General features: G+C 47.4%; 1 protein-coding gene across 3 annotated transcripts in view; it reads left to right on the top strand.

The window, feature by feature from the left end:
• LOC149350035 (uncharacterized) overlaps positions 1 to 27,017 on the top strand; it is a 55,347-nt gene that overhangs the window by 6,690 nt on the left and 21,640 nt on the right. For 2 of the 3 annotated variants that reach the window (XM_089579043.1, XM_089579044.1), the window contains 6 exons: positions 9,469 to 9,552; positions 15,580 to 15,810; positions 16,270 to 16,524; positions 18,420 to 18,539; positions 23,030 to 23,158; positions 24,571 to 24,615. In XM_089579043.1, the coding sequence (XP_089435169.1) occupies positions 9,469 to 9,552; positions 15,580 to 15,810; positions 16,270 to 16,524; positions 18,420 to 18,539; positions 23,030 to 23,158; positions 24,571 to 24,615 (864 nt within the window). The remainder of the gene's footprint in view (positions 1 to 9,468; positions 9,553 to 15,579; positions 15,811 to 16,269; positions 16,525 to 18,419; positions 18,540 to 23,029; positions 23,159 to 24,570; positions 24,616 to 27,017) is intronic. The other variant, XM_089579046.1, reaches the window with a different exon arrangement.

The raw sequence follows: 27,017 nt of genomic DNA, 5'->3' as shown, positions 1-27,017 counted from the left end.
GCTGTTGCTCCTTGTTGTGGGCACGTGCAGATCTGTGTTTCCAAGGTAGCATCCTTTTAGCGTGAGGTTAGGAATTTGGCTATTGAAGCATCATCACACATCTCATTCCTGAAGCGTCTTCATCTTCGTGAATTTGTCGCAACCTAATTTGAACTGTGTGAGCTGGATAGGATTTCTCCGGGATCGTATATTGATGACATCATTATTAAAGCACAGGTACAAAAGTTTTGCGCAGAAAAATGCCGGTCACGGACACGGAGGTTTTGTTAATGAGAAACCATCTCGCCGCGCGTTTAATGATGAAAGGTTGGCTGCTCTTCTCAAGGTGGTTTTGCCGCCGCGGTGGCTCAGCGGCTATGGTGCTCGGCTGCTGACCCAAAAGACGCGGGTTCGATCCCGGCCGCGGCGGCTAGAATTTCTTTGGAGGAGAAATTCTAGAGGCCCGTGTACTGTGCGATGTCAGTGCACGTTAAAGAACGCCAGGTGGTCGAAATTTCCGGAGCCCTCCACTACGGCGTCTCTCATAGCCTTAGTCGCTTTGGGACGTTAAACCCCATAAACCATAAACCATTTTCAAGGTGGTTTTAGAAATTTGCTACTGAAGCGATACATACACTGTATTCTTAGTGCTTTATTTTAATATTATATGCGGCTCCTTAAGGGTAAGTAACCGGATCAATGGGTCAGATTTCAGTCTTCTTCAAAGAAGCGGTTCCTCGACTTCAAGATGAGTCGCGTGCAGTCATTGGGGGGCCTATTACTTTAGTCGAGGTCAGATCGGCCACTTCTATTTTACAGCGTCAGAAGAAGGTTTTTTCTTCTTGTCTGCGGCTTGTGGCATTAGATTTATCAGGGTCGCACCAAGCGTGTGAAATCACAGGCCGTAGTATTCACAACGATATCCATATCGCACGTTCAGTCTTGGAGACAGTGTCAAAGGAGTTTAGCCAAGTGGCTCTTATTCAGATTGATAAGGTGGGTTCTGATTTTTTGCTTGCAGTCAAGGAGAGAGCACGCTACGATGATGCGATGCTACAAGGCATAGAAATATATTCTAAAGCGTCCGCTACAAGACTGATTGTTCAGCAAAAGCTTGCCAAACCTATTCCACTTAAATCATATCAATCATATCATATCAACAGGGCTGCAGACTATTGCCTTTGTTATTCGCTTTATATTTTGAGCCCCTATGCCTTTGTATCATCAGAAACACAGCAATTAACGGCTTTTCGCTCTCGCAATGTGAATTCAAAAATTTTCACTTATGTTGACGACGTTTTTATTTTCTGTACTGGTAAAGAGTGTGCTCGAGATCTTGCATGTAACTGAGTAGTTTTGTGAGCTCGGGTGCGGCTCTTAACCTTGATAAATCAGAGGTGTTGGCTAGGATACTGGGGTACAAAGTCAAGCCTTTTCGGAGGCATTAGGTGGGACTCTGAAGACTCAGTACTTGAGGGTTCCCTTGCGTGAGAATCGCAGTAGTGTTCCTCACTCGAATTCTCACACATCAAAAGTAAGGTGACAAACCCATGCTTGGATGGGTAAGGAGCTGTCTGTGTTAGCACGACAACAAGTATGCAAATCTTCTTGGTTCCGAATCTTATATGCGTTATGCAAATGTTGCATTGTGCTAGGAAAAAAGTATAGGCGATGCACAGAAATTTTCCGACTTTTGTGTGGCGTTCTCAATGGGAGCTGTGCGTCGAGACAATTTTTTTCTGCCTCCGGAGTCTGGTGGAGCTGGTCTTCAGCACTTGTTTGTCCATCAGCTTGTTTCAAGATTTTACGTTTTTCAAACTGCAAACCATCACCTTCCTCGTATCTGTGCTTAACACACGATTAAGTGCCCATTCTCCTATTCTGTTTGCGCCCGTGGTCACAGACATGAGGAACCTTTATGGGGTTTTCTTAAGGAAATTGCTTACTCATTCAATTTCCTCACTGTGCGTTTTTCCTTGGAGCACCAATGCAGTCTCTCCAGAAAACGCATGATAAAAGTTCTGATTGAGACATTATTTCTTGTACCGATGTATTGGCAGCCTCACTTCGCCTTTCTAGACAAGTGTATTAAAGCGGGTGCAACGCATGTGTTCAATCGGACGCGAAGAACCTTCACACATTGACCTTTCCTGCCAAAACGTGGCTTCGTGCCAATAGGACGTTTGTGCGATGGTCGGTAAACTGCTGCCTATGTCAGCAGACAGATACTATTGAACATTGCTTTGTGTTCTGTCCTTATGCGATGTTTTTCGGGACATTCTTCAGCGGACTCTCAAAAAAGACTTTAAGATCACGTCCTCTAGTGTAACATTTTTGCCTACAATGGAAGGTTCTAAGGTTCCATGTGACTGTTTAGCCTGTGGAAGAGCTGAATGATAGATAGCCACGCTAAGTCGCTACGTTCATCAGTCTCTGTTCAGAGAGCAGTGCTTTGGTGCGGGGGGTACATGCTACACAAGATCGACCTCGATGCATGTGTGTGTCTCCCGGAACTTTGATGTGCGCGAGCAGAGGGATGCAGGATGCTAGTGTGACTATGTATGGCGGGTTTGCGGAATGCGACATGGTTACTTAAGGCTACTTCCATGCAATAAAGAAAAAAAAGTTCCTCAGTGATGTAGAGGCAGCATGTCGGCTCACGATGCAAAGAGCGGCTGTTCGATTCCGCGTGACCATCCTTTTTTTCCCCCCTTTCCAGCGAGACCACTTGCCTGCGTCCTTACCCTCTCGAACAATCAGTATTTTAGTCACAACGACGCCGACGCCTGGCTTTCCGCCGAACGGGGACTTCAACGCTGTCGCGTTAAAAGCTTCGATGTTAAATTTGACGGTGACAAAATCATTACGATGATCGTTATAATATGAAATGTATTCTGGACGGGAAATGAAATCCCCGCGTAGCGTTATGAAATGGCACCTATTGTGAAACAGTTAAGCGGCTAACTCATCGTCGAGATTTTAACGACGGGAGGGGAAGAGTACGTCTCATGGCAACGTTTCTCTCACGGCGGTATTTTGAAATGATGAGGTGAACAGAGTAAATCTGCACGAGTTCAAAGAGAAGTTATAAGGTTTTCATGCGAGGGGTGTCATATTGGTACCCCGTATTCTAGTTAGAGAAATATAAGAACTTCATAAATTAAAAGCTTTAGCAAAGACGAGTGACGGAGAGATTGGGACGAAGGGAAAAATGATAGAAATGCTAAAGATACGAGAAATTTAACAGAATATAATGAAGGACCAGTTGGTCCGACATTATGCTCAACGAAAAACGTAGCGTTTGGACAGGACAAAGAAAGGCGAGAACAGGATGGGTGCTACACTTCCAACCAAATGAACGCGAACAATGAAAAAAACGTCCCATCACTAAGCGACAACACGCATGCGCAAATCTTGAAAGGAAAGAATTAAAAAAATTCCAACAAAGATAACCTAAAGATCAGTCAGCAAAAACAAAGAAAAAGAAAGAAAAGAAAGAGCGAAAGCTCAAGAAGGCTGTTGTGCAAGCTTAAGTGCATTTTAAAAACTTTCCAAAAGGTAAACAGAAGATAGGCCACAACTGCGGGTTCTTTGTCCGAAATATTAACAGGTGGTGTGTTAATGCACTTGTCACGACTGCTTTTCGCGATTTCAAGGGCTTCTAAGATTTCCCTCGCCAAGTGATCTTTACCACGTCCTAAAATATGAGTACGGTCTAGAAAGGGAAATGAACCTTTGCAGTTCTTGCCATGCTCCGGCAAGTGTTCACCAGTTTGTAGAGGAAGTGAAGAGGCATGCTCACCCATCCTTACGTTTAGACATCTGCCCGTCTGCCCAATGTGACTCTTTGCCAAAAATTTGGAGCCCATGGGCTTTGCTTCCGAGCCACAGAGTGTGGCTTGTAATGCATCCCCACCAATGAGAACCGCCTGAAGGTAAGGATATTTCTGGTCCTGCCCCCTGCGTTAGGGTGGACTCCCTCGAATGCTAGAGGAGCACCATCTACATGGCTTAGAAACAAACCCCATGAGTTCTAAACTTCTGACAAAGGCTGTACATACTCCCACAGCGGAGAGGGAACTGATAAGCAATGACAGAGGTGCACTTAAAGGGGCCCAGCAACGCTTTTTTTCATATGCTTTAGATGATGTCTTCATGACACGCAGATACCGAATCAAAAAGAATTACTGGAATCGGTGCACTAGAACGGGAGTTATTAAGGAATTTAAGGAATGAATTTTCAAAATACAAGCAAACAAAAAATTGCCCCCGACTCAAATTTTCCCGGTCTTCAATGACGACACGCGGCGAGACCAATCGAAACAGCGCGCACGACCACGTCACCACAACGTCCCGGAAGATAGCTTCTCATGGTTTCCTGGTCGCTGTAACACGTTTCCGCTGACGCTGACGGCGTCGTTTCCATGGTTACAAGCACGTGGGCGCTAGTCTGAGACGGAGCGAAGGAGCCGAAAGCTCAACTCTAGTACAGGCATGCTGTCGTTGCTCGAATCTAGAAAGCATCCTTTCAGGTAGCATGGCTGTTTTTGTATTTTCTTGTGCGAACGTGAAGTAAGCCGAGCCTGCCGGCCGGCCAGCCTGGACGCCGGCAGACGGGATCCCGTCTGCCGGCGTCATGAAAACGAGCTAAAGAGTGTTCTTGACGTAAGTAATAAAGCCTGGGATAGGAAAATGAGAAATATATCATTTTTCTGGGTCACTGGCCAATACCGAGTTGCTGGTAAAAGGGACAACTGTGGCACAAGCGAATTTGTTGCGAGAACCGCCTCGCAGCTGCCTCTGACCCGACGGGGTCCGGCTCGACTGGCGCCCGCTAGCTCCGCTGCTGAGGGCGTAGCGGAAATTGACCACGCTATTATTTTATTGCGAGATAATGCTGTTGACAGAAAAGTGGTGTGAAGAGTAGGCCTTTTATTATAGCGCAGGCGCCTTCCAAAGCGCCGGCCGCTGCGGCTTCGACGCGAAACGAGCTATAGGCCTAGTGACGACCACGGCAGCCAGGCAGCAGCAGAGCTCGTCGCCCGGAGCGCCCGCGAGCGGTGCCGTTGCCGTAAGCTCGCAACATAAGCAGGCATGCTTTGTCGCTGCTCGAGTATAGCTGGCAGTCTTTCTGATAACAAGGCGATCTTGTCTTTCCTTGCGATATTTGTATACCAAGCTCAGGCACTGCTGCACGGCGCCGAAGTGCGACACCGGTTGTGAGCGGAGCTTGGGCAGAGCGGCGCAGCAGGAGGCCACGAAGTTCTTTGATGCAAAGTAATAGCCAGCGCCTCTGCTGGGGCTTTTTTAGAGCGCAGCTCTTTGGCGTCCTTTCCTGGGTTTCGCGTCGTCGTCGGCGTTGTCGTCGGCCTCGTAACCAGCTCCGCCCCCCTTTCATCCCCCCAGCGCTAGCAGCGACCGACTGATACCGCTGGATGCCGCTGACGCCGCTAGAGAGTCAAGATAACGTGACTGCATAGAACACCGTCGCCGCCATGCAGAAAGAGGAGGAAAGGCCCCCCCCCCCCCCCCCTGTTCTTGTGTGGCGGATAGGGTGCTCTTCAGTTGCCGACGCGCCGGTTATTTCACGTAGGCCCCGGCACGTCGACGAATACGTGACCACCTTCCCACGGCTAGACCTGGTTCTTAGCGCTGCGGAAGAGGGTATCGGCATCGGCGGCGTTGTCCCTGAAACCAACTCCGCAGCTGGGGTTGACTCACTATCGAAAAGGTGAAACAGCTTATTTGCTGCGCTCAAATTTCGCATTAGGAAGTAACGTAATCGTCGGTAATTTTTTTCTAACAAGGTTTGAAATGCTTTTGCGTAAGAAAAGATGCTAGTTTTTTTCAATTTAATATAAAAGGACACAACAAAACATAACATATTTTTGCTCACGAACACAATTTAGCTTGTTATTAGTTGTTCATCCAATCATAATCGCCCGCCAGCTGAAGTCATATCCGCTGCAAAAATGCAAAAGACCACCGCTGTGTGCCGACGCCGTCAGTGCCGTGATTTTGGTTCTCGAGCAAATTAAAATATTAAATACAGAAATAAGCGCGTTATGACCGGTGGTAATAGCGTCGCCATAACTCAACAATTACAACAAGGAAGCAAAACAATGCACTCAGATTATGGTGCAGGGCCCCTTTAAGTTTGCACACCAGTGTTCTTGAGCGTTCACTCTTTCTCTTTTCTCCTTCTTTCTTTCTTTTTCTTTTGCTGATTGATCTTTAGGTTATCATTGTTGGTGTTTTTTTTTTCATTCTATCAAGATTTGAGCATGCGTTTTGTTGCTTATTGATGGGACCTTTTTGCGTTTCTTTCGTTATTCGTTTTCATTCAGTTGTAAGTGTAGCACCCGTCCTGTTGTACATCGTTTTACATTTATTGATATTTAATTTCATTTGTCACGTTCTGCGCCAGTTAGAGAAGATTCAGATCAGTTCGAAGAATGTTGACTTCATTACTGAGTCTTATTTCTCATAAATTCACACAGTTGTCTGCAGAAAGATGGGCTTTAATATACTGTAGCAGGAAGGTCATTAACATAAGTTAATGGGTCCCGTTAATGACTCCACTTGATCTCATTAGCATATCAATTGATCACATGTTGCACTAACGTTTCCAGATCTCGTGATACATCAGTATTACGTTACACAAGCATATATTCGTTCTCGTATAGTCACCCCCTCAACAACATGCACTCTTCTGCTCGCTCAATCACTATTCCCTTAATTAGTGCCTCTGTAATCGCACGCATACTAATTAGCATATAGTCGTAAGCTACCATATTGTTACGAAGAAGACGAAGCTGGCAGTGGCGCGGGACGGAGCGCTCGCGCTAGGCCAGCGGCCATTAAATCATCTCTTGTCCATCGTTCACCACGCCTCATTCTTCGGCTGGCCTCCACGTTACATTTGGTGTGAGGTGCTGGGGTCCCTTCATCGCCATCCTGGTCCCGGAGCTTCGGTGTCCTGCGCCTGCCGTGGACGTCGGCCGTGCGTGCCTGGTCCGCGCCCGCCCGGCCCCAGCCCGCCCGACCTGAACCGACCTCGCCGCTCACCCCAGCCCCGTCCCCCGCCCGGACCACAAGACACGACGACCCGAGACCCGACCGACCCAAGACCCACACGTGAAGACACCGCCCCCCTGCCCCTGCCGTCCGGTGCGTCCACGGACCTCGGCCGTCAGCTCCTGGCACCCTCCGGCCCGGATGCTTCGTGGACCGGGACTCATTCTTTGATCCTCTCATTCACCGTGGCGGCCAGCATTTCATCACCTTGCCACTTCTTTCTCATCTGGAAGCCCATCATCGTTTCGCCCATGCCTTCATCGACTTCTTCTTCTGTTTACGATCGGGACGATCGCTCGGTGGTTCCGGGTAATGTTACGAAGAAGACGAAGCTGGCAGTGGCGCGGGACGGAGCGCTCGCGCTAGGCCAGCGGCCATTAAATCATCTCTTGTCCATCGTTCACCACGCCTCATTCTTCGGCTGGCCGCCACGTTACAATATTATGTGAAATTCCACACGACAGACAAATAAAACCCCGCTTTAACGAAGCCTTCCGAATGTGCATGCGTAGCCTAGGGGCAACATGTTCTGCTCGCATTCGAAGGGTCAGGGGTTCTAATCCTAATTACCTAAATTTTCTTTTCAGCGAAATTCATTTCCTATAGTACATACTTATATTTCGTAATGACATCTGAGTCAAGCTGCGACCTCGTAATCGCAGTTTATGTAATGTTAATCACTTCTCAGTTCAGCCGCGGTGGCTCAGTGGCTATGGTGCTCGGCTGCTGTCCCGAAAGACGCGGGTTCGATCCCGGCCGCGGCGGTTGAATTTCTTTGGAGGAGAAATTCGAGGCCCGTGTACTGTGCGATGTCAGTGCACGTTAAAGAACCCCAGGTGGTCGAAATTTCCGGAGCCCTCCACTACGGCGTCTCTCATAGCCTTAGTCGCTTTGGGACGTTAAACCCCATAAACCAAACCAAACCATCAGTTCAGCCGCTCCACGTGTGGTATCAAGCCTTTCCGACAAATCCGGAGTTTCGCTACTCAAAGCTGGACGCCGCCGACGGGACGCCGCATTTCACGCCGAACGGGAGCCTTCAACCAATCGCTGTGCTGTGAAACGCAGTCTGCGCTAGATTACTTGCCCAGTGTGTTGTGTAACTTGCCAGTGAATGAATGTGAGTTTCATATGAATAAGTTGTACGCAAACTATGCCTAGCAGACGCAAAACATTAATTGTCTTCGAAGAAGGGACCTCGATTCTTGAAAATTACATGCTTGACCGTGTGCGGTTTGTGCTGTGAGTGAAATGGTACTGAAATTTAGAGACGAGAGCTTACCACCGGGCACTTCCCAGTTTTCAAGTCAATGGTGAGACTAGTTGGTAGAGTGTCTATTGAGAGAATTTTGCTAGTATAATTGTGTACTAAGCGCGAGTATTGTTGAAGAGCTTAGTGCTAATTGAATCACATCCTGAGGGAAGATTCGTTTTTCAAAGATTCTATTAATTTAGTTACGCCAGGGACATCAACAGTTGTAGATTCGCATTAAAGATCTCGAAGTGGTTGACATTATTCCGCAGCCCTCCACTACAGAATGTCTTTCTCTTTATTCTTCCACTCCCACCTTCCTTCTTTCCCTTACGGCCCGGTTGAGGTGTCCATCGAGATGAGGCAGTTGTTGCGCCATTTCCTATCCTCAAATACCACTAATTATTTCTATGCACCGGGATGTAAAATCAATGGTGCGGTATGTCGGGAAACAAAAGTCAAACTCGAGAAAAAGCTTTCAACGAACGAATTCAAAACAATTGCACAAAGATCGTTAGGCATATGGTTACCGGATGAATATTGTAATAGAAGGGTCATTTTTTGGGTGTATAACACGTCAGTTTTGTAACATAATTTTTTAGAATAGGTGGTAACATAAAGACAGTCAATCCTACTTGTAAGGCAGTCACATAATCGTCAAAGCTAACTTATACGTACCATCGCGCGTTAGACGGTGAAAACTTAGCGAGGCGGTATAAATGTTCTTTCCTGCTGGATAGCCGTTCTGGTTTGGTTTATGGGGTTTAACGTCCCAAAGCGACTAAGGCTATGAGAGACGCCGTAGTGGAGGGCTCCGGAGATTTCGACCACCTGGAGTTCTTTAACGTGCACTGACATCGCACAGTACACGGGCCTCTAGAATTTCTCCTCCAAAGAAATTCAACCGCCGCGGCCGGATCGAACCCGCGTCTTTCGGCTCAGCAGCCGAGCACCATAACCACTCAGCCACCGCGGCGGCTGGATAGCCGTTCTGAATGGTGCTAATAATGCATTAGTGAACGCTGTTTTACGCAAGTTTCAGCACTGTACACAAAAACTGGGTGCCTGTCGACTGAGAATATGGGCTGCAAAAGGCGTAATATGACAGCTGCATACCTAGTTATGCTGCTTTCTGATACGTGCAAACACTTTCATTGCAGGCCCAGAAAAACACGTTTTCAACCCCTCGCGCTGCGGAGCTGGACAAGTCACCAAGACAAGCATCTCATACAGCGGCATTGCCTGTGAGTTTGAACTGTGTACCTCTTTTCAGTGCAGGCGCAAATGAACATTAAGAATTACTGTCAATATAAATAATGTTCCTCTCTTTAAACTCTTCCCATAGCATACTTATTGCTCGCACTGTGCTAGCGGATTAGCAAGCATTTATGTTATGGCTGTTTTTTTTTCAGGTTTGGATTCTAATCTTCACCGTAATCACCGCTTGACTTATAAGGCGTTTGAAAACGCAGCTTCGCGCAGGCACAGCACGTATACCCGTGGCCAGCTCGTCTCGTACACGGGCACTCTTATTACAAACGCAACGATATATTCGCATCCCGTGCTTTTTAGGGTATATTTGCCAGTCACTGATAGTGATTCTCTACTGGTTTACTTTCGTGATGTTACAGCGATACTTTAGCATCTTTGTACCACCAGAAGCGCGATATGCCGGTGCCATTTGTGATAAACTTTCCTCTCATTGAGCTGGCAAGTACGAGGGTCTTCCCAAAATTAAGGTCTCCAGTTCTTTTATAAATCGAAAAAAAAAATGTTTATTTTAAGCAATTTACAAATCACCTAAAAGGCAGACCATTCTTCTACTTTTCCACATAATCGCCGTTATGGTCTAGGCATTTTTGCAGACGCTGGGGCAGTTTTTGTGCGCCCATTTCATACCAGCTCGCCGCCATGCCATTGAGGAAGCGTTTGACCCGCAGACTGACTTTGCCGGCAGACTGTTTTCGCTTGAATTTTCGCAGCTTGGGCGAAGAGGAGTGCCGCTACTCACGTGATTCTTGTTTGGTCTCAGGTGTGAAGTGGAATGCCCAGGTTTCGTCACCCGTAAGAAAGAATCCAAAAAGGTCTCCTTTTCATCTCCGTAAGGGAGAAGAAATTCGCGGGAGGAGTCAACGCGTTGCCGTTGATAGTCGTCTGTGAGCATTCGCAGAACCCTTCTTGCGCACACCTTCAGATATTTCAACTTTGCTGTCAAAATCCTATGACTAGTGCTTCTAGAAACGCCAGGAACCAAAATGCAGAGTTCGTCGAGTGTGATCCTCCGATCTTGCCGCATCATTTCTTCGATCTCCGTGACTGTCTCTTCAGGAATTGACGGTCTCCCGCTTCTTTCTTCCTCGTGAATTTCAGTACGCCCAGCTGCGAACTCCCTACATCACTTGCGGACGTTTTTAACATGCATGCACGACTCTCCATACACTTTCGTCAGCTGGCGATGAATTTCGATTGGTGTAACGCCTTTTGCGTTCAAAAATCGAATAACTGCGCGAACTTCGCACCTGGCGGTAGCGACAAACGGGAGGTCCAATTCAAATGGCTGCCGTGCCAAGACTCGCAGTCCCTTCCGCGCTGAGTCATGGCTTGTTTGGAAGACGGGGAACAATGAACACAGCAGTATGGCGAGCAGCCACGCAAATAGTTTCCCTGCGGCCGCAGCCCTTCGGAGACCTTACTTTTAAGATTACCCTCGTACATACCTGTTGTGCCTGCTCGAAAGGAAGTGAATAAGGGAATGGGACTCTCGATCCGCCAGCCAACGTCCTCTTGAAACAAGACAATTCTTCTTGTCGAAACGTTGGGTAGCGGCCTGAGGCCTCTCCCGACCCTTGTGCAGTTCTTTTTTTGAGAATCCTGTATTTTTTAAGGTGTGCCGGGCCTGCTTGAACTCGATGAATTCGCTGTGTCGTTTTCAAAATAATCAGCCGTTGTTCACTTATCCTGAGGTCTTGGTGGAAGGCCTCTTTGTGCGAAACTTGCTTTATCTGAAAATTAACTCACTAAGCAAACAGACTGCAAAAAAAAAAAAAAATCTGCATTGTTATTACGCCATGACTTGTGAGGTCTACCGCTGATGAGCATACATGGTCTGTTCTGAAAGTAGTAGGACTCATTTTCTTAAACAAAATTTATTCAAGAGAATACTACAAACGATTACAATTTTTCAAGGTAGACCCCTTCCGCACGTACACGCTGCTGCCAATGAGTTTTACAGTTTTCGTTCGCCTCCAGGACCGCCTGGACCGGAATGCTGTTTAGTTCCCTCGTCACGGCCTGTTGAACCACCTCTACCGATCCGTGATGTTCCCCCTCGAGCGTCGATTTTGTTCTCGGGAATAGAAAAAAGTCTGGCGGGGCCAAGTCGAGGCTGTAGGGGGGCTGAGGCAGCGTTGCCGCCTTGTGCTGGGCAAAATATCGGGGTCCTCATTCACATGATGAAGAAGATTCTACCGGTTGGCCTTTTCCTCCTCTGACAACACTCCCGGCACCAACTTCGCGCACGCTTTCCTCATGGATAAGTTTTCTGTCACGATCTCAAAAATTTGGGTTTGAGGAATGCTCAAGTCATCAGCAATCATTCTGATACTCATTCTACGATCACTGTTAAGTAAATGTTTCACTCGCTACACATTTTCGTTGGTCTTTCTGGTCGAAGGGCGTCTGGAGCGGTCGTCTTCCTCCACACTTTCCTTACCTTCTCGGAAAAGCTTGTGCCACTCAAAAAACCCCTGATCTACCCATGGAAGCGTCACCGTAGGCCTCCTTAAAGGGAGACTGAAGCACTTTTTTTGAAAATCCGGCTGGCAGCGGCGTCCTATAGTTTTTCATGCTGTATGCTCGAATATCGCATCCAAATAAGGCAAAAACAAGCGCGAATTGCCTTTTTTAGCAGAAATATGCGGCCTGTGCCGCGGGGCACGCCGCGCGGCGCGCCGCCGCCCGTGATTGGTCAAGAGAGGTCGTGACGTCACTTTGAGGACTGGAGAAGCTGCCGATGCGGATCCGGCGCTGCGCTGAATGCAGATCGCAGCTTTCCGTGGCGTTGTAAAAGCGAATATGGCGACTATTTTTTTACTGACCTCCAAAGAAAAGGATACTACAGTTTGTTCATTCCACGTATCACCTGAAAGCAAAAAAGATACGAGCAAAAAATTCTACGCCTAGCACAAGCATACGCTAGCGTGAAAGACAAGTACGCAGACCATTCGTAAAAGGTGCCAGCACAACCTCGGCTGGTATTCTCGGAAAGGAAGGGGTGCGAACAATACTCAAGTCAATTACCACCACCGGACGCCTCCTGGCTCGCCCGAAAGAGCGTCATCCTAAAGAAAAGACCCAAAGCGCTGTGTACAAAAAATCCTATTCCCACTACCCGGCCGGCGTAGGTTGGGGCAAGAAAGTATTTCAAGGCAACGATGAAGCAGCACAAAGCTGATGTCAAAATTAGCGAAGCGCAGTGGCCAAGCACTGCGAGGCATGTGACCACAGGATATTGAAGGAATCATTGTGCGCTGTAAACCAAGCTAAATACGAGCACAAGGCTGCTGCTTCACTCGTGGCGCGTTCAGCAGATGCCAGAAGATATTAATCGCTGCCTCGGAAACGTTCGCCCTTCCTAGATTTGCAGTTTAGGTTCAGTGAAGTAGTGGCCAACTACATGTGTGTTTAAAAGCCAAGCTAGCTGCAACTCGTTCGCTGCCACAACTTGAAGAAGAAACCGATCGGTTTCTGATGTTTTCTTGCAAAAACTTGGTTGGCATTCATTTCTCTGTTAAATTTGCATCCGAAATCAGAACGTCGAACGCTTTCATTTTAATCGCTTAGATACGATTAAACGAGATGCCGCATATGAAGAGCTTCGATGCTCGCTTTGCTTTATTGTGTTTTGCTTTGCTTGCTTGCTTGGACACGTCGAACCGAGTATAAAATCACTAACCGGGCCTTGCTGAGCACGCCTCAGGTGGTCTGGCCGCACCTATAAGCTGAGAAGAGCAACACATGCTTGAGCCTCTATTAGGTTTCTGCAGGGGCATGTTTCTAGTGAGCATGTTTCTGCTTTTAAAAGAGGCGCTTCTTCGAAATGGTGACACGCCTCTCATGCGGGAGGAAATGAAAGGAACTGCGTCATGGTTCAGCCGCGACCAAAATCTCCAGAGATCACATTAGGGACAAGCTCTGCATGTAGCCGGTCTCACGAAAGTGCTTCGAGCAGAGTACGCTTGCTTTGGTTGGCTTGAATTCTTCGTCAAAGCAGCGAGCGCTTGCGCTGCGAGCGTATGATCTTGCGGAAAACAGTGGAAGACGACACAGTCGCGGGCGTAGTTGTTCGTGGACACGAAAGCAGAGTAGTACCTCGAGTTGAATCTGATTCTCAAGGTCGGCTGACACGCTTTGTACGTCACAACGCACGCAGTACGAGGAACAACGCATGCAGCACGAGAAACAACGCGCGCTGAAAGCTCTCTCGGGTGCGCCGAAGTATCCCCGGCTCCTCAACGTGACGTCACGTTGGCCGACATGGACGAGGTTTCCCTCTCCGCTGTTCTCCTCTCCTGCGGTCTCGCGCGGCGCGGGAGATTTAAACATCGCGTTTTTAATTGGTGATTGCGTCACTGTTTTGGCCAAAATCGAAAAAATAATTTCACAGACGTGATCAGCAATGACACTACTTCAAAACCCTAAAAAATTAGCTGATTCGAAAACCGCCTCAGTCTCCCTTTAATCATGTTGTGAGTCTCTTTGCCCGTTTTACGAAGATTTACTCAAAATTTGATCGCGTATCGCTGATCCAGTAAACACTCGACGATTCTGCGTGACGAGACGTTTCGACAGGGGTTCACAGTACAAGCGACCTCCTCTCTTCAACGGCCGAGAGCCGACTGCCGATTTTCCCCAGCATTCCCAATATCCCCCTTCAACGATCCTGCACGCGAAGACCACCTCTCGTCGCCCGTTCGCCCAGGAAAAAACCAGTCCTACTACTTTCAGAACAGACCCTGTACATGTCATTTTTGAAAAAGGCTTCCGAAACAACATAGCTTTTTTTTTTGTAGAAAAGAGACATATGAGTCGGACATAATGATGTGTTCAGTCCGCGGCAGGGAGGTCCGTTCGCCATATTTCCATTATCCTGTATTTGTAAGAGTCGGGGCTCTATCTTCTGAGCCTGGCATTCTTTTGCCTTCAAATATTTTAGCAACCGCGATGGCTCAGCGGTTATGGGGCTCGGCTGCTGACCCGAAAGACGCGGGTTCAATCCAGATCTCGGCGGTCTCATTTTGATGGAAGCGAAATGCTAGACTCGGGTACTGTGCGACGTCAGCGCATGTTAAAGAACCCCAGGTGGTCGAAATTATCCGGAGCCCTCCACTACGGCGTCCCTTTTAGCCCGAGTCGCTTTGAAACGTTAAGTGCCCCACAAACCAAACCAAATCCTCGGGTAATTTTCAGTTTTAAAAGAAGGAAGACAAAATATTTCATACTGCATCCAACACGTCCTCCCCACTCATGTGGACGTCCAAGGTGGCGCTTGCTCGATACAGCTTTTTGCAGTGAAGTTCAGAAGCATATGGCGGATATGATCGGCAGCTCTGCTTGTAGAGGTAGCCGTATGCCTCGCTCAGTCAATATTGCCTTTGCATTATACAAAGAACCCATTTTGCTTGTGCACTCATGCAGTGCATGTTAAGCACATACACTTATGCCAAATTGTTTTGAGCTGATGACTCGTGCGGGGTGACGAGAAAGTGCCGTTTGAGTGATCTGTTTCGGATCATTGGTTACATATGTGGGAGAGAGAGAGAGAGAGAGACTCTTTAATGAAATGCAGAGAATTTAGCCGGCGCTGCACTGAACACGCATAGATACACTGTCTGTCATACAGTGTGGATTCCTCATCAGCTGCTGCTTGCGCCGCTTTGACGTTCTGGTTAAAGTGCTCAGATTCAGTCGAACTTGCGCATACAGCATGCTAATGATATGCTCCGGTACGCGTCAGGGACTCCGATTAGCGTCTAGAGACAACCTCCCACATAGGTGAAAGGAACGAGTCTCAATCTACACCGTTACCAGGGACATAGGCGAGCACATGAAGAGCGGCGGAATTTATAGTGCAGAATTAAGCTCTCCAAGCATCGTACTACCATACGCTTCGATAACTATACTGGAATTTTCTTGATACTCAAAGTGGTAGGCTTTTTTTTATGTTGCTGGCGTTACGCGGCAGTTCATCTGTTTTTTTCTTATTTTTGCAGGCTGTTACAACTGACGACGAGTCCTCTGAAAAGCTGGTTCAGTGCAAGGTTGTCGGATGTAATGGTCAGGCGTTTGTCGACAAGACAGATGCGCTGTTTCGTTGCCCTCTTTGTGGCCACTACACCTGCATTAACTGCGAGGCCGTGCACGAATCTATGACGTGTGCGCAATACCAGGAGAACAAAGACAACGTAGCTCCACCTGTCCACAAGCCGAGGAGGCAATCGGAGGTAAGCGACTGCAGGCACAATATCCCAGTCACTTCGAGCAGTAACGTTGGCCTTGAGGTCGCATATATCTCACGCAAATTCTTCATTTGATCGTGCACCTCTTTCTTTTACTTGAATTTTACTGATTGCACTGACTTTCCCAAAACATTGGAAGTCAGACGGCAATCGACAGATGTGTAGCAGACATCCGCAACATGCGTATACGTCGCATATATGCCCCAGGAAGTGCCTGGTATCGAGGGACAGTGCGCAGAGGAGATAAAGTAAGACAAGTTTGCTGTTCACGCGATTGCGCTAGGCGTAGCAGGACTGCAGTGAAAAATAACAGGCTGGTTTGTGGCCGTTTCCAGACGCCAAAAGGAGAGCAGATAAGGATCAGCGCTTTGCCGGTGCCGTACAATGGCGCCGTACGTGCAGGAGAATTTCTGCGGTCTACAACGGCTGTAATTTGTGTTGCAGGAGGACAGCGAGGAAGCTGAGGTTGAGGAGCAGGAGCAGCCGGCTGCAGGCGACGATGCAGAAGGGATGATCGTGGAGTGTCGCTTCAATGTATGCAGCGGATACGCATACGTGTTCAAGACGGCGACGGCGGCTCAATGCGAGCTTTGCAAACACTGGACTTGCGTCTCGTGCAAGGCGTGTCACGAGTCCCAGTCTTGCGCCCAATACAAGGGCATCGATGTCCCGGAGGAAAGTGCAGCGCCGGAACCCACGGTATGAAATGCGACTTGGGAGTAATTACCGCGGCACTCGCGTAATAGATCGCCAGGCTGTATATCACTACGTTGACCCTTTGTCTGTTCATCAGGGCTCTGTAAGGTCGCCAGTGTGATGAGAAATGTAACCTCGTTCATTGAAGGACAGCGTTATTACCTCTGTGTTCAAGACACGGCTAATTGTACTTACTTTAAAATATTAATGAGAGCGCAAGTTGGGCACACGGAACGGCGTTTTCTTTGCTGGTTGTAACTGGGGTAGCTGGTGCTATAGATCACTTTGAGATAAATAGCGTGGACACGAGACTCAGTAACGCCACTTACGTCCCTTGTAAAGTTATTTTTCTGAACATGCTTTTTCTCGGTCTGCTCGAGCACAAAACGACATATTTTCAGAAGGCTGATGGCTAGTTGGTATGTATTGACGAGGAGGATGTAAGGGCGCTTAAGACGGGACACAGGGAACGAGACACCCAGTCCCGTGGCGGCTTGCTGCTCTGCCATCGGCGGAGTGTTACGAAGTGATCGGCAAAAGCAAAGAGAACACGCGTATTTTTGTTTCCATGGGCCTAATTTGCAGCTATGTAGTCTCTGTCTGGATCTATTTGTTCACGGAAACCTAAAAGAAACAAAATAAAAACGAAAGCAAAGTCACCACGCGACTGACAGGCACTCCATGCGTTGGTCGGCTCCTCCTACCGTATGCGGGGAATTAAAAAAAAAAAAGGCGGGAGCCGGACGTTAATCCTATTTTATTAGGGAAATAGGCCGCACAGGGCAATAAATCGAAGTTTCTGAGGATGCTGGGAAGGTGTAGATCGAGTTCCCACGGCAAAAAGACGAGTTCAGATTCCTCTTCAGTGTACCTTTAAGAGCAACGTGATACGTTCAATCGACTCCATATGTCCCCTAATGAGATGAAAGCTCTTATTAATCCAGCGGAGAAATGCGTGAATTAAACTGTCACATACACTGCCTGAGAGCATTGCAACAAAGACTTATCCAATGTGCTGCCCGCCAAATTTGAATTTGGTCTTCTGTGCCGGCAGTTTTTGGAATACGTTGTAGCTGTTCAGAGTGCTAGCCACACCTTGCAGAAGTCCATGTTATCTGCAGTTTGGAACGCGCTGCGCGCTAACTCCAGTCACCCTGAAGTTAATTTGCCGAAGAGCGCGACGTAACCTCATGGACTAGAATATATTCGCTATGCTGGAAGTGCTAGTCAGCGGGCAAATTCCAAGAGCGAGGTTAGCTGGTTCTACATGGTGAATATACAGCGCGTGGCACAATGACAAAAGGACATGAAAGACACACGCGGGCACTTTTCATTTTGTCATTGGCTTGCACTGTGTATTGACCATGCCAATTCCAAGTTCGCTTTGAATACGGCCCTTTCTTCCGATTGTCTGGGAGATGGACGAGTCGAAAGAGGTACCACTACGCAACAGTCGCCAAGCGCAGTATCATCCCTGAGCACGGCTACCGCCATTTAATAGGAAAGAGCCAATTATATGTTACATTTGTTTAGACAGACAAGTTTCCACTATATTTAAAACGCCCGATACCACGTGAGTATAACGACATCGTCCATGTAATGCTGACAATGGTAAGTGGAGCTATGCCTTCGGGACCATGTACTGCGACACGGAGAAAAAACAATCTCAGCTACACTTTAGTGGGATGGGGCTCTTTAAGTGGGTCGAAATTAATGGCAAATAAACCTTGCCTTTGGTCTCGTTTACAGTGGTGACCGCGTTCGGATATCTTGCAGTATTATGAATTTTACATTGAAAATGGTATAATTATCTGCTCCTGTGGGCTGTGCAATAAAAATCATATAAAAGGCACATGGGCTACAGTAACTTCTGTTTTCCTTTCTCTCCTAATCTGCAGGTGAGCAAGAACGAGAGGCGTGGGCGTAACCGCGAACAAAAATCGAACAGCGCCGGCAGCATGGAGCCTGGCGGTTACATTTCGGGGGCGCGGAAAATTCTCGGAAAGTTGATCGCTGGTGTGAGTGACTTCTTTACGACTGAGACTGAAACGGAAGATGTACTGTATATGACCAACTGGCAAGTGGCCTTCTGCGCTTCCTGAAAATTCATGCGCCTTTTTTTCAACAGCGCTTGCCAGGTTTGCTTCGAGCGAGGGCATAGTGCTCATACATGAGGAACCGTCGCATTGCGGTAGCAAGCCTTCTTGGTGAACGGGCAGGTGCAGTCGCTGTTCATGTTTAAGGTGATGAGCGGGCCTACCGTGAAGCTGTCATTGAGCGCCGGAACGCCAGACGTTGCCAGTATGATAAGCTCTTTTCTGTTCGCCGCACGTATCTTTATCCATAGCATCTAATGCATGTCAAACAAAAAGCTGGCTGCACCTTGTGCGGTACGGTGCTTTGCACAGAAGCCGAGCGCTGGTTCTTTGCCAAAGGAATTACGCCTCATGGATGACAAAAAGACAATGTTTTGTTTCATTCCTGGCTTTTCATTTTAACCAAAGGTTGATATTGCAGTCCTTTTCTGACACCTATGTTTACATTTATCACCTTGTTCTCGAGGCATTATGGCTACAGTTCGAGTATTGCTCATGACGTTTGCTGGTTTTCAAAGGGACTCGTATTGATAAAGTGAGGGGGGGGGGGGGGGGTGTTGACAGGAGAGGATGTTGGGTAATCTTTATGATGAAAGCAATTGTTCAGTCTTGCTGTGTAAAGAAATACGACGCAAATCTTAGGATTGCGACTGCGCGACCAAACTTCAACGCCAGCCTCGAACTGCAGTTTCTGAGAGCAGTGTTTTCGAGGCGCCATGCAACATTTTCTTCTCAACCAATAAACCTCTCACCCGGGTTCCTCACACAAAATTTGACTACGTGCTTGCTCTATATAGTGAACCAAAACATCTGCGTTTGCACGAGTTTTTATTTTTAATTATTTCTTCACAGGAAGCACAAAAATGGGACAAGTGGAATTATCGCAAAATAGCAGCAAAGCGAATTTTTCATTTTGTTCAGAAGAGAGCCCTTGACGTGGGAAACAAATCGGGAAAATACCGTTGCTGTACATTGATATGCACTTAAAAATATTTGTAAGCAAAAAATAATTAAAAATGTCGAGTCCAGTAGAAGCTATTTATTATAGTCTCTTATATTAGAGGGGGGGGGGGGGGGGGCAGGGCGGGGGGAGAGTAGAAAACGGAAAGGCATGCGTAATACCACCACAGGTGGTGAAGAAAATAGAAGTAACCTACAAACAACATAACATTACATAGGAATGATAAAAGCGATCTTGACAAAGCAATATTATGATACCCGCCGCGGTGGCTCAGTGGTTACGGCGCTCGGCTGCTGACCTGAAAGACGCGGGTTCGATCTCGGCTGCGGGGGGCGAATTTCGATGGAGGTGAAATTCTAGAGGCCCGTGTACTGTGCGATGTCAGTGCACGTTAAAGAACCCCAGGCGGTCGAAATTTTCGGAGCCCTTCACTACGGCGTCCCCCGTTGCCCGAGTCACTTTGGGACGTTAAACCCCAATAAACCAACCAAACCAAAGCAATATCATGATAGGTAAGGTATCACAGCGTGGAGGGAAATGCATCATTGTATAATGTGAACACTACCTTATCGGTCATCTTATACTATTCGGAATTAATTTTGGGGAAAAACGCGATTTAAAGAGCTCAGTTATGCACATGTATTCCTTAACCTTAAGTGAATCTCTCCCTAATGACACGTAATCGAGGTTCAAAATATATTTGGTCCCGTCAGTATATTTTTCTCGAATGAAATTTATTGTAAAGCAAATTTAAACGGGAGGGGCGCCGATGGGGTAGAGGTAGAGCATCCATCTCGCGTTCAAGAGGACCGGGGCTCTAATCCCGGTGACGCGCAGTTCTCCACCGGGTTAAAAATCTGCGCATATTGATGGAATCGTACAAACAGGCCTGGGGTGCAGCCTGATCTCGGTGACCAGAACAGACAACGCACTCCCCTTAGCAGAACAGGATTTGACCACCCTGGTGTAGTACTTGGCTACAACCTACAACATGAACAAACCAATTAACCCTCGGCCCTCACTCCTCAGCGGCTGCGGATCAGCTGACCTAGGCGGCGGACAGACCTGCGATGCAGCTGAGGCCCGGTGCTAGGTTATTAGTAGAGTTCGCTGATACAAATAATTTTTGGCTCATGAATGCCTTCCGCAAACGAGAAAACAGGAAATTGACTCGGAAGAGACCAATGGCGAGACTAAAAATGAAATAGAGTTCATACTGTGCACTCACCCTGGCACCGTGCATGACGTGGAGGTTCTAGGAAAGGTGCGGCTGTAGCGACCACAGGATGGTCTCGAATTAGCCTAGACTTGAAGAGGGAACGGAAGAAACTAGTCAAGCGGGAGCCCATTAACGAGTTGGTGGTTAGAGGGACAGTAGAGGAATGCAGGATATCGTTGCAGAACAGATATTCGGCTTTAACTGAGGAGGAGGACGACGACGACATTCAAGCAATGCACGATAATCTCAATTGTCATTACGGAATGCGCAGTAAAAGTAGACGGTAGGATGGTTTGACAGGATACCGGCAAGCCATCTAAGGAGACGAAAAATCTCATTAAAAAACTGCGAAGTCAGTAAGGGCAAGGTAGCCGAAACAGGGAAATTTAAGACTGAGGAACTCAAGCACGTTTTAAAGAACAAAGGTAGCCTAAAAGCCGTGAAGAGGGAACTAGGCATAGACGAAAATCAGATGTAATCATCAAGAGACAAAGAGGGAAATATGAGCAATATGGATGATAGTTAAAGTAGCCAAAGAGTTCCACACAAATCTATACAGTAGCAAATGTAATCAGGACGTTAATGAGAGAGAAAGTAGCTCACAACAACGGGATATCCCGCCAGTAACGAAGAAAGAAGAAAGCTTTAGGAGCAATTAAAAGGGGGAAAGCAGCTGGTGAGGATCAGGTAACAGCAGATCTGCTGAAGGACGGAGGGGAGATTGTACTAGGAAAACTAGCCACACTGTATACGCAGTGCCTTGTGACCTCGAGCGTGCCAGAAGCTTGGAAAAATGCTACCATCATCTTAATCCATAAGAAAGGAGACGTCAAGGACATGAAAAATTACAGACTGATCAATTTACTGTCCATTGCCTATTAGGAATTTACTAAGGTAATCGCTAACAGAGTCAGGACAAGCTTAAACTGCAATCAACAAAATGACCAGGCAGGCTTTCTTAAAGGGCACTCGACAGTATTCACACTATCAATCAGATGGTAGAGATATGCGCATATATATTAGGTTTTATGGAATACGAGGATGCATTTGACTCAGTAGAAACTTCAGCAGTCATGCAGGCATTGCGGAGTTGGGGTGTAGAAGCGCATTATGTACAAATACTGGAAGATATCTATAGCGGGTGCACAGCTACCGTCGTGCTCCAGAAAGTCAGCAACAAAATTTCAATAAGAAAGGTGTCTGGCATCGAGACAAGATTTCACCAATGATATTCACAGCCTGATTACAGGACGTATTCAGAGGCCTGGATTGGAAACATTAGGCGATAATAGTTAATGGAGAATACCTAGTAATTTGGGATTCGCTGATGACATTGCCTTGCCAAGTCACTCATGAGATGCACTGCAAAACATTATCAATGAGTTAGGCAGAGAAGTACTGCGGGTCTAAAAATTAATGTGCTGAAAACCAAAGTAATGTTCAACAGTCTCGGAATGTAACAGCAGTTTACAACTGGTAGCGAGGTGCTGGAAGTTGTCAGCGAATACGTCTAATTTGGTAGTGGCCGCAGATCCGAATCACGAGAGCGAAATAACTGGAATAAGAATGGTGTGGAGCACATTTGGCAGGTTCAGTCAGATCATTAATTGCAATTTACCAATATACCTCACAGACAAAAGTATATAGCCGCTGCATCATACCAGTGTTCACATATGGTGCAGGAACGAGGAGGCTAATGAAAAGGGCTCAACTTGAATCGCACAAACAGGCCTGGGGTGCAGCCTGATCTCGGTGACCAGAAGAGGACACTGCAGCGAGCTATGGAAAAAAAAAAAACGATAGGTGTAACGTTAAGAGACAGGAAGAGGGCAGAGTGGGTCAGGGGACAAACACGGGTTGATGACTTTCAGCCGAAATCAAGAAGAAATGGGCCTGGACAGGGCATGTAATGAGAAGGAAAGATAACCGACGGTCCTTAAGGGTAACGGAGTGGATTCCAAGGGAAGGGAAGCGTAGCAGCGTGCAGCAGAAAGTTGAGCGGGCGGGTGAGATTAAGAAGTTTGCGGGGATAGGGTGGCCGCAACTGGCAGAGGACAGGGTTAATTGGCAAAATATAGAAGAGGCCTTTGCCCTGCAGAGGGCGTAGCCGGTCTGATGATGAAATTTAAACGAACTTTCCTATGTTTCTCGAGTATGTACCGTCCAGCCTTAGTCTTCTTTCGCGTTCTTTTACCTGCGCATGTAATGGCGTATTTTCGTCGCTCTCTTCAGTTCGGATCCGGCACAGTGGAAGAGCCCTCAGAGCACATGCCCCAGAGCGGTCGTTCGGCTGGCGACTACCGATTGCATCCTGGCGCGGTTTCCGGTGCTCGAGGCCACACTCAATCCAAGAAAGTGCAGGTGTGTGCGTTTTCTTTTTTTCGTCTGAACTTTAGGGCCAAGGCATATATTTCGCGGGAACCTCTTTCTCAATGTTCATCAGCATTGGGTGACCGCGAAAGCTGAGCAGACACACTGGCGGCCGACGCCACAGATGCTTATAATTGGCGGGGTAAACTGCTTTTAAGCACAGCTGCGGCACGACTGTTTCGACTTCTGCACCCTCATTATTTTCGTTAATTTTTGCGTTTGTACCTTTCTTTCATCATATTGTTTGTGCAGCTTGCTCTGATTGGATTTGTCGCGAACTTGTGAAGCTGTCTTCGTGTGACGACAAAGCGCCATGTTATGCTCCGAATAAATTATAAGAATGTTATAGATTTCTCCCACTAATAGTTTACTGCAGGTCAACAAAATTCTGTGACATTTCTGTAATGCACAAGTGACAACTTGCAGTGGCTAGATGTGGATCAGAAAGAAAAAATCGTTCGGAGCACGAGGTGCTTTGTGGTCACATAAGGAGAGCATCAGAAGTTGGTGACAAATGAGGGCAAGCTGTACGAACAATAAGATAAAAAAAAACTCTGCAAACGCTAAAAAAGCCAAAATATTGACGACTCAGGTGTAGAAATATGCACACCACAGCTGGGCCTAAAAGCGCTCTACCGCGCTTGTTTTACGCTCCGACGTATATACACATGTGCGGAAGTGGGGACAAATTTTTCACGTGTAATTCCCTTTTCACGGTAATTTGTTAGAGGCGAAAGCTGAAATCGTTGCAACGTTTACGTCGTACTCAGTAGCTCTAGACGTGACCTTTTTACAGCTGCGTTTATTGCTGTCTTGAGCCATTGATAGGCTGAAATGGCTATAACGCCAGTGATGCAATGGTTGAGCATAGCGGCAGCAGCCGCAGTGGCTCAGTAGTTATGGTGTTCGGTTGCTGACCCGAAAGACGTGGGTTAGATTCCGGCCGTGACGGTTGTAATGCTGTGGAGGCGAAATGCTAGAGATTATTTTACTGTCCGATGTCGGTGCACGTTAAAGAAACCCAGGTGGTCGAAATTGTCCGGAGCCGTCCACTGCAGCGTCCCTCATAGCGTGAGTCGCTTTGGGATGTTAAACCCCATAAACCATTAAGCATAGATGCCTAACTAGGGTTTTTTAACAAAAGAAAAGTGATCCAGGTGACGTAAATTCCACGATTCAGTGGTGTACCTGGTTTGTTTGCAGATTGAGGTATTCACTGACTGAGGGGACCAGGCCGGGTGCGCCTACTGGACGCGGAATTTGCGTAATTTGCAATAAAAGGCTTACTTAACTCTTTCTTGGGTCTGTCTTGGTCGGCGTGCTCAGGACGGTACGTCCGGCTTACCTGCCATAAAGGCAATGCCGAATACGGGTCACAGCTTTCACACGTTCACTTGCTGCAGGAAACTGCCCGGACGAATGGAGAGTCGTCAAGGTCACCAAATCAGGTAATTTATTTATTTCGTCAAAGGTCTCATGCTGAGAAAATACCTGCGTTCAGTTATGGCATTACATGCTCTTAATTACTGCACCCTTTAACCAGCGTGTCATATAAGATCGTGCAACACACCATTTACTCTCAAGTCTGAAAGTTACTGGACACTTTCTGTAATGATTTGTGCAGAAAGGTGGCATTCGATGATTCAAACGCGCACCCATAAGACGCTACAAATGAGGGGGAAAAAAAAATCACGCGTACTCGTGGCGTCGGTGTTTGGGCCACGACAGTGTCTTCAGAAAATTCGCGCAATGTTGTGTCGAACAATGTGCCACGCAACCTTCGCCTCGACTTCCGCTTTGCTGTGGAAGGGACAGCAAAGCACCTGCCATTTTTTGGCTGAGCATCCAGTCCGCAAGACAACTTCTATATTGCGCAGGTCCCACTGCGCCTGGGGTTGTGACATCGTGTGTGCCGCATAGGGCGCGCCAGTATATTACATTATATTGCAACAAAGTTCTCGTTGAAATGTGGTTCAGCAAAAACAAAATCGATACAATGAAAATGGCCCTGTGCTAGGGGTGTGTGAGAGTACTTCTAGAGCGCTAGCACCTTTAGCGGCCATTCTCCGCATTTAGCCGTTGTGTTTGTCTGAAGCCTGCTTCTGGCAGGTGTCTGTTGTGCCAAGTGTGTGGTTGTGTGTGGGCGTAGGTGTTTGTGGGTGTGTATGGGTTTCTGTGTCTCTTCGTCAGACCCGAACAAGAGTTCTGCCTGCGTTACTCCCTTCACTACGGCGTCCCTCATGGTCTGAGTCGCTTTGGGACGTTATCCCCCGATAATCCACACAACCCCCCCCCCCCCCTCGACGGCATGAGTAGGGCCGGTACACCACCGGACCTCCGCCCGGATCTTCGCCCGACTCTCTACCAGACGTTAAACACCATAAACGAAACCAGAAACCGAAAAAAGTGCGCTTAATGTAATATGAAGTCTGTTTTAAAACATTTTGATCCATTACATCATGCACACCTTTCAGCTGGTAAGGAAGCACTAAACGAAAAATGTTGCGTGTTTCTGTTTTTGATTTTTTCTTTCTGTTTTAAAAAAATTAAAAACTGGATTTTTCTAAACAGCTGCTATTTATTTGCTACCCCACATATATGCCTAAGGATTGCTTGCTCAAGAAAAAGAGCTCTTAGCCCTTTCTGGCCTTGGCGACATTGCAACACTTATTATTTCTCATGTGTGAAAATATTCATAGCCCCTAAGAGATGATACAGACACGAAGTGCAATTAGATCAGAATACTCTACTTCATCGCAACGTGTGCAGTGACCACGTGAGTGTCCTTTATGATCTTTTACGATTTTTTCTACTGCTTGCCTTATCACAATGTCGTATTCTATACCGCCAACAGTAGCCCGCTTAGTGAGCGCAATTGACGGCAGCTATACTCCGTTTCGTACGCCAGGTGGGTGCAACGCTGAGAGAGTTACGGAAGTAGTCCACATGAAATGAAGGGAGGTGTATTACTCCCCGCTTGTTTTGTGTCCGAGTGGTCTAAGGCAAGATGAAGGCTTAGCTCCATGTTCGCGAAAACTCATGGAAGGCGACGGCGACGAGCAACGCCGTCGCGCGAAGCATTTTTGCCGCGTCGCTTGCCTCGCCGCTCGAAACTGCACCAACAGAAAATTTCGCTTGTCACCCAGAAGTCCCCCCCGATTAGCCAATCAGGCTCCACTGACCGCTTCCGGTTTGTCACATAGCTTCTCCTCCGAGACAGCCGAGATATGTCTTCGCCTCAACAAGCGCATCGTCTTGGTCATGGCCGCCGTAGAGAAAATATTTGCTTTGCTGTAGCTGTGAGGCAGACCCGCAACAATATGCTTGTCGGTTGCGGAGGGCTAACAACATTTGGAGCGGGCGCACTGCAGGGAGAGGTGCGCTTCGAGCCGTATGTATCAGCAGCGCCAACACAACACAGGAAGAAGGAGACGATAGTACAGAGCACTGAACAAGAAATGTACTTGAATAACACCATCTGCCGGGCTAGTTGGTTGCGATCCATATGTATCAGCAGCGCGAACACAACACAGGAAGAAGGTTGGTTTGGTTTATGGGGTTTAACGTCCCTAAGCAACTCAGGCTATGAGGGACGCCGTAGTGAAGGGCTCCGGAAATTTCGACCACCTGGGGATCTTTAACGTGCACTGACATCGCACAGGAAGAAGGAGAAGAAGATAGTACAGAGCGCTGCCCGGCAGATGGTGTTATTCAAGTACATTTCTTGTTCAGCGCTCTGTACTATCTTCTCCTTCATCTTCCTGTGTTGTGTTCGCGCTGCTGATACATATGAATCACAGCAAACTAGCCCGCAGATGGTGTTATTCAAGTACATTTCTTGTTCAGCGCT

The sequence above is a fragment of the Amblyomma mixtum genome, chromosome 3 (assembly GCF_055824585.1).
Source record: "Amblyomma mixtum isolate Tamu chromosome 3, ASM5582458v1, whole genome shotgun sequence".
Taxonomy (NCBI): domain Eukaryota; kingdom Metazoa; phylum Arthropoda; class Arachnida; order Ixodida; family Ixodidae; genus Amblyomma; species Amblyomma mixtum.
This window is presented reverse-complemented; position numbering and strand designations above follow the sequence as displayed.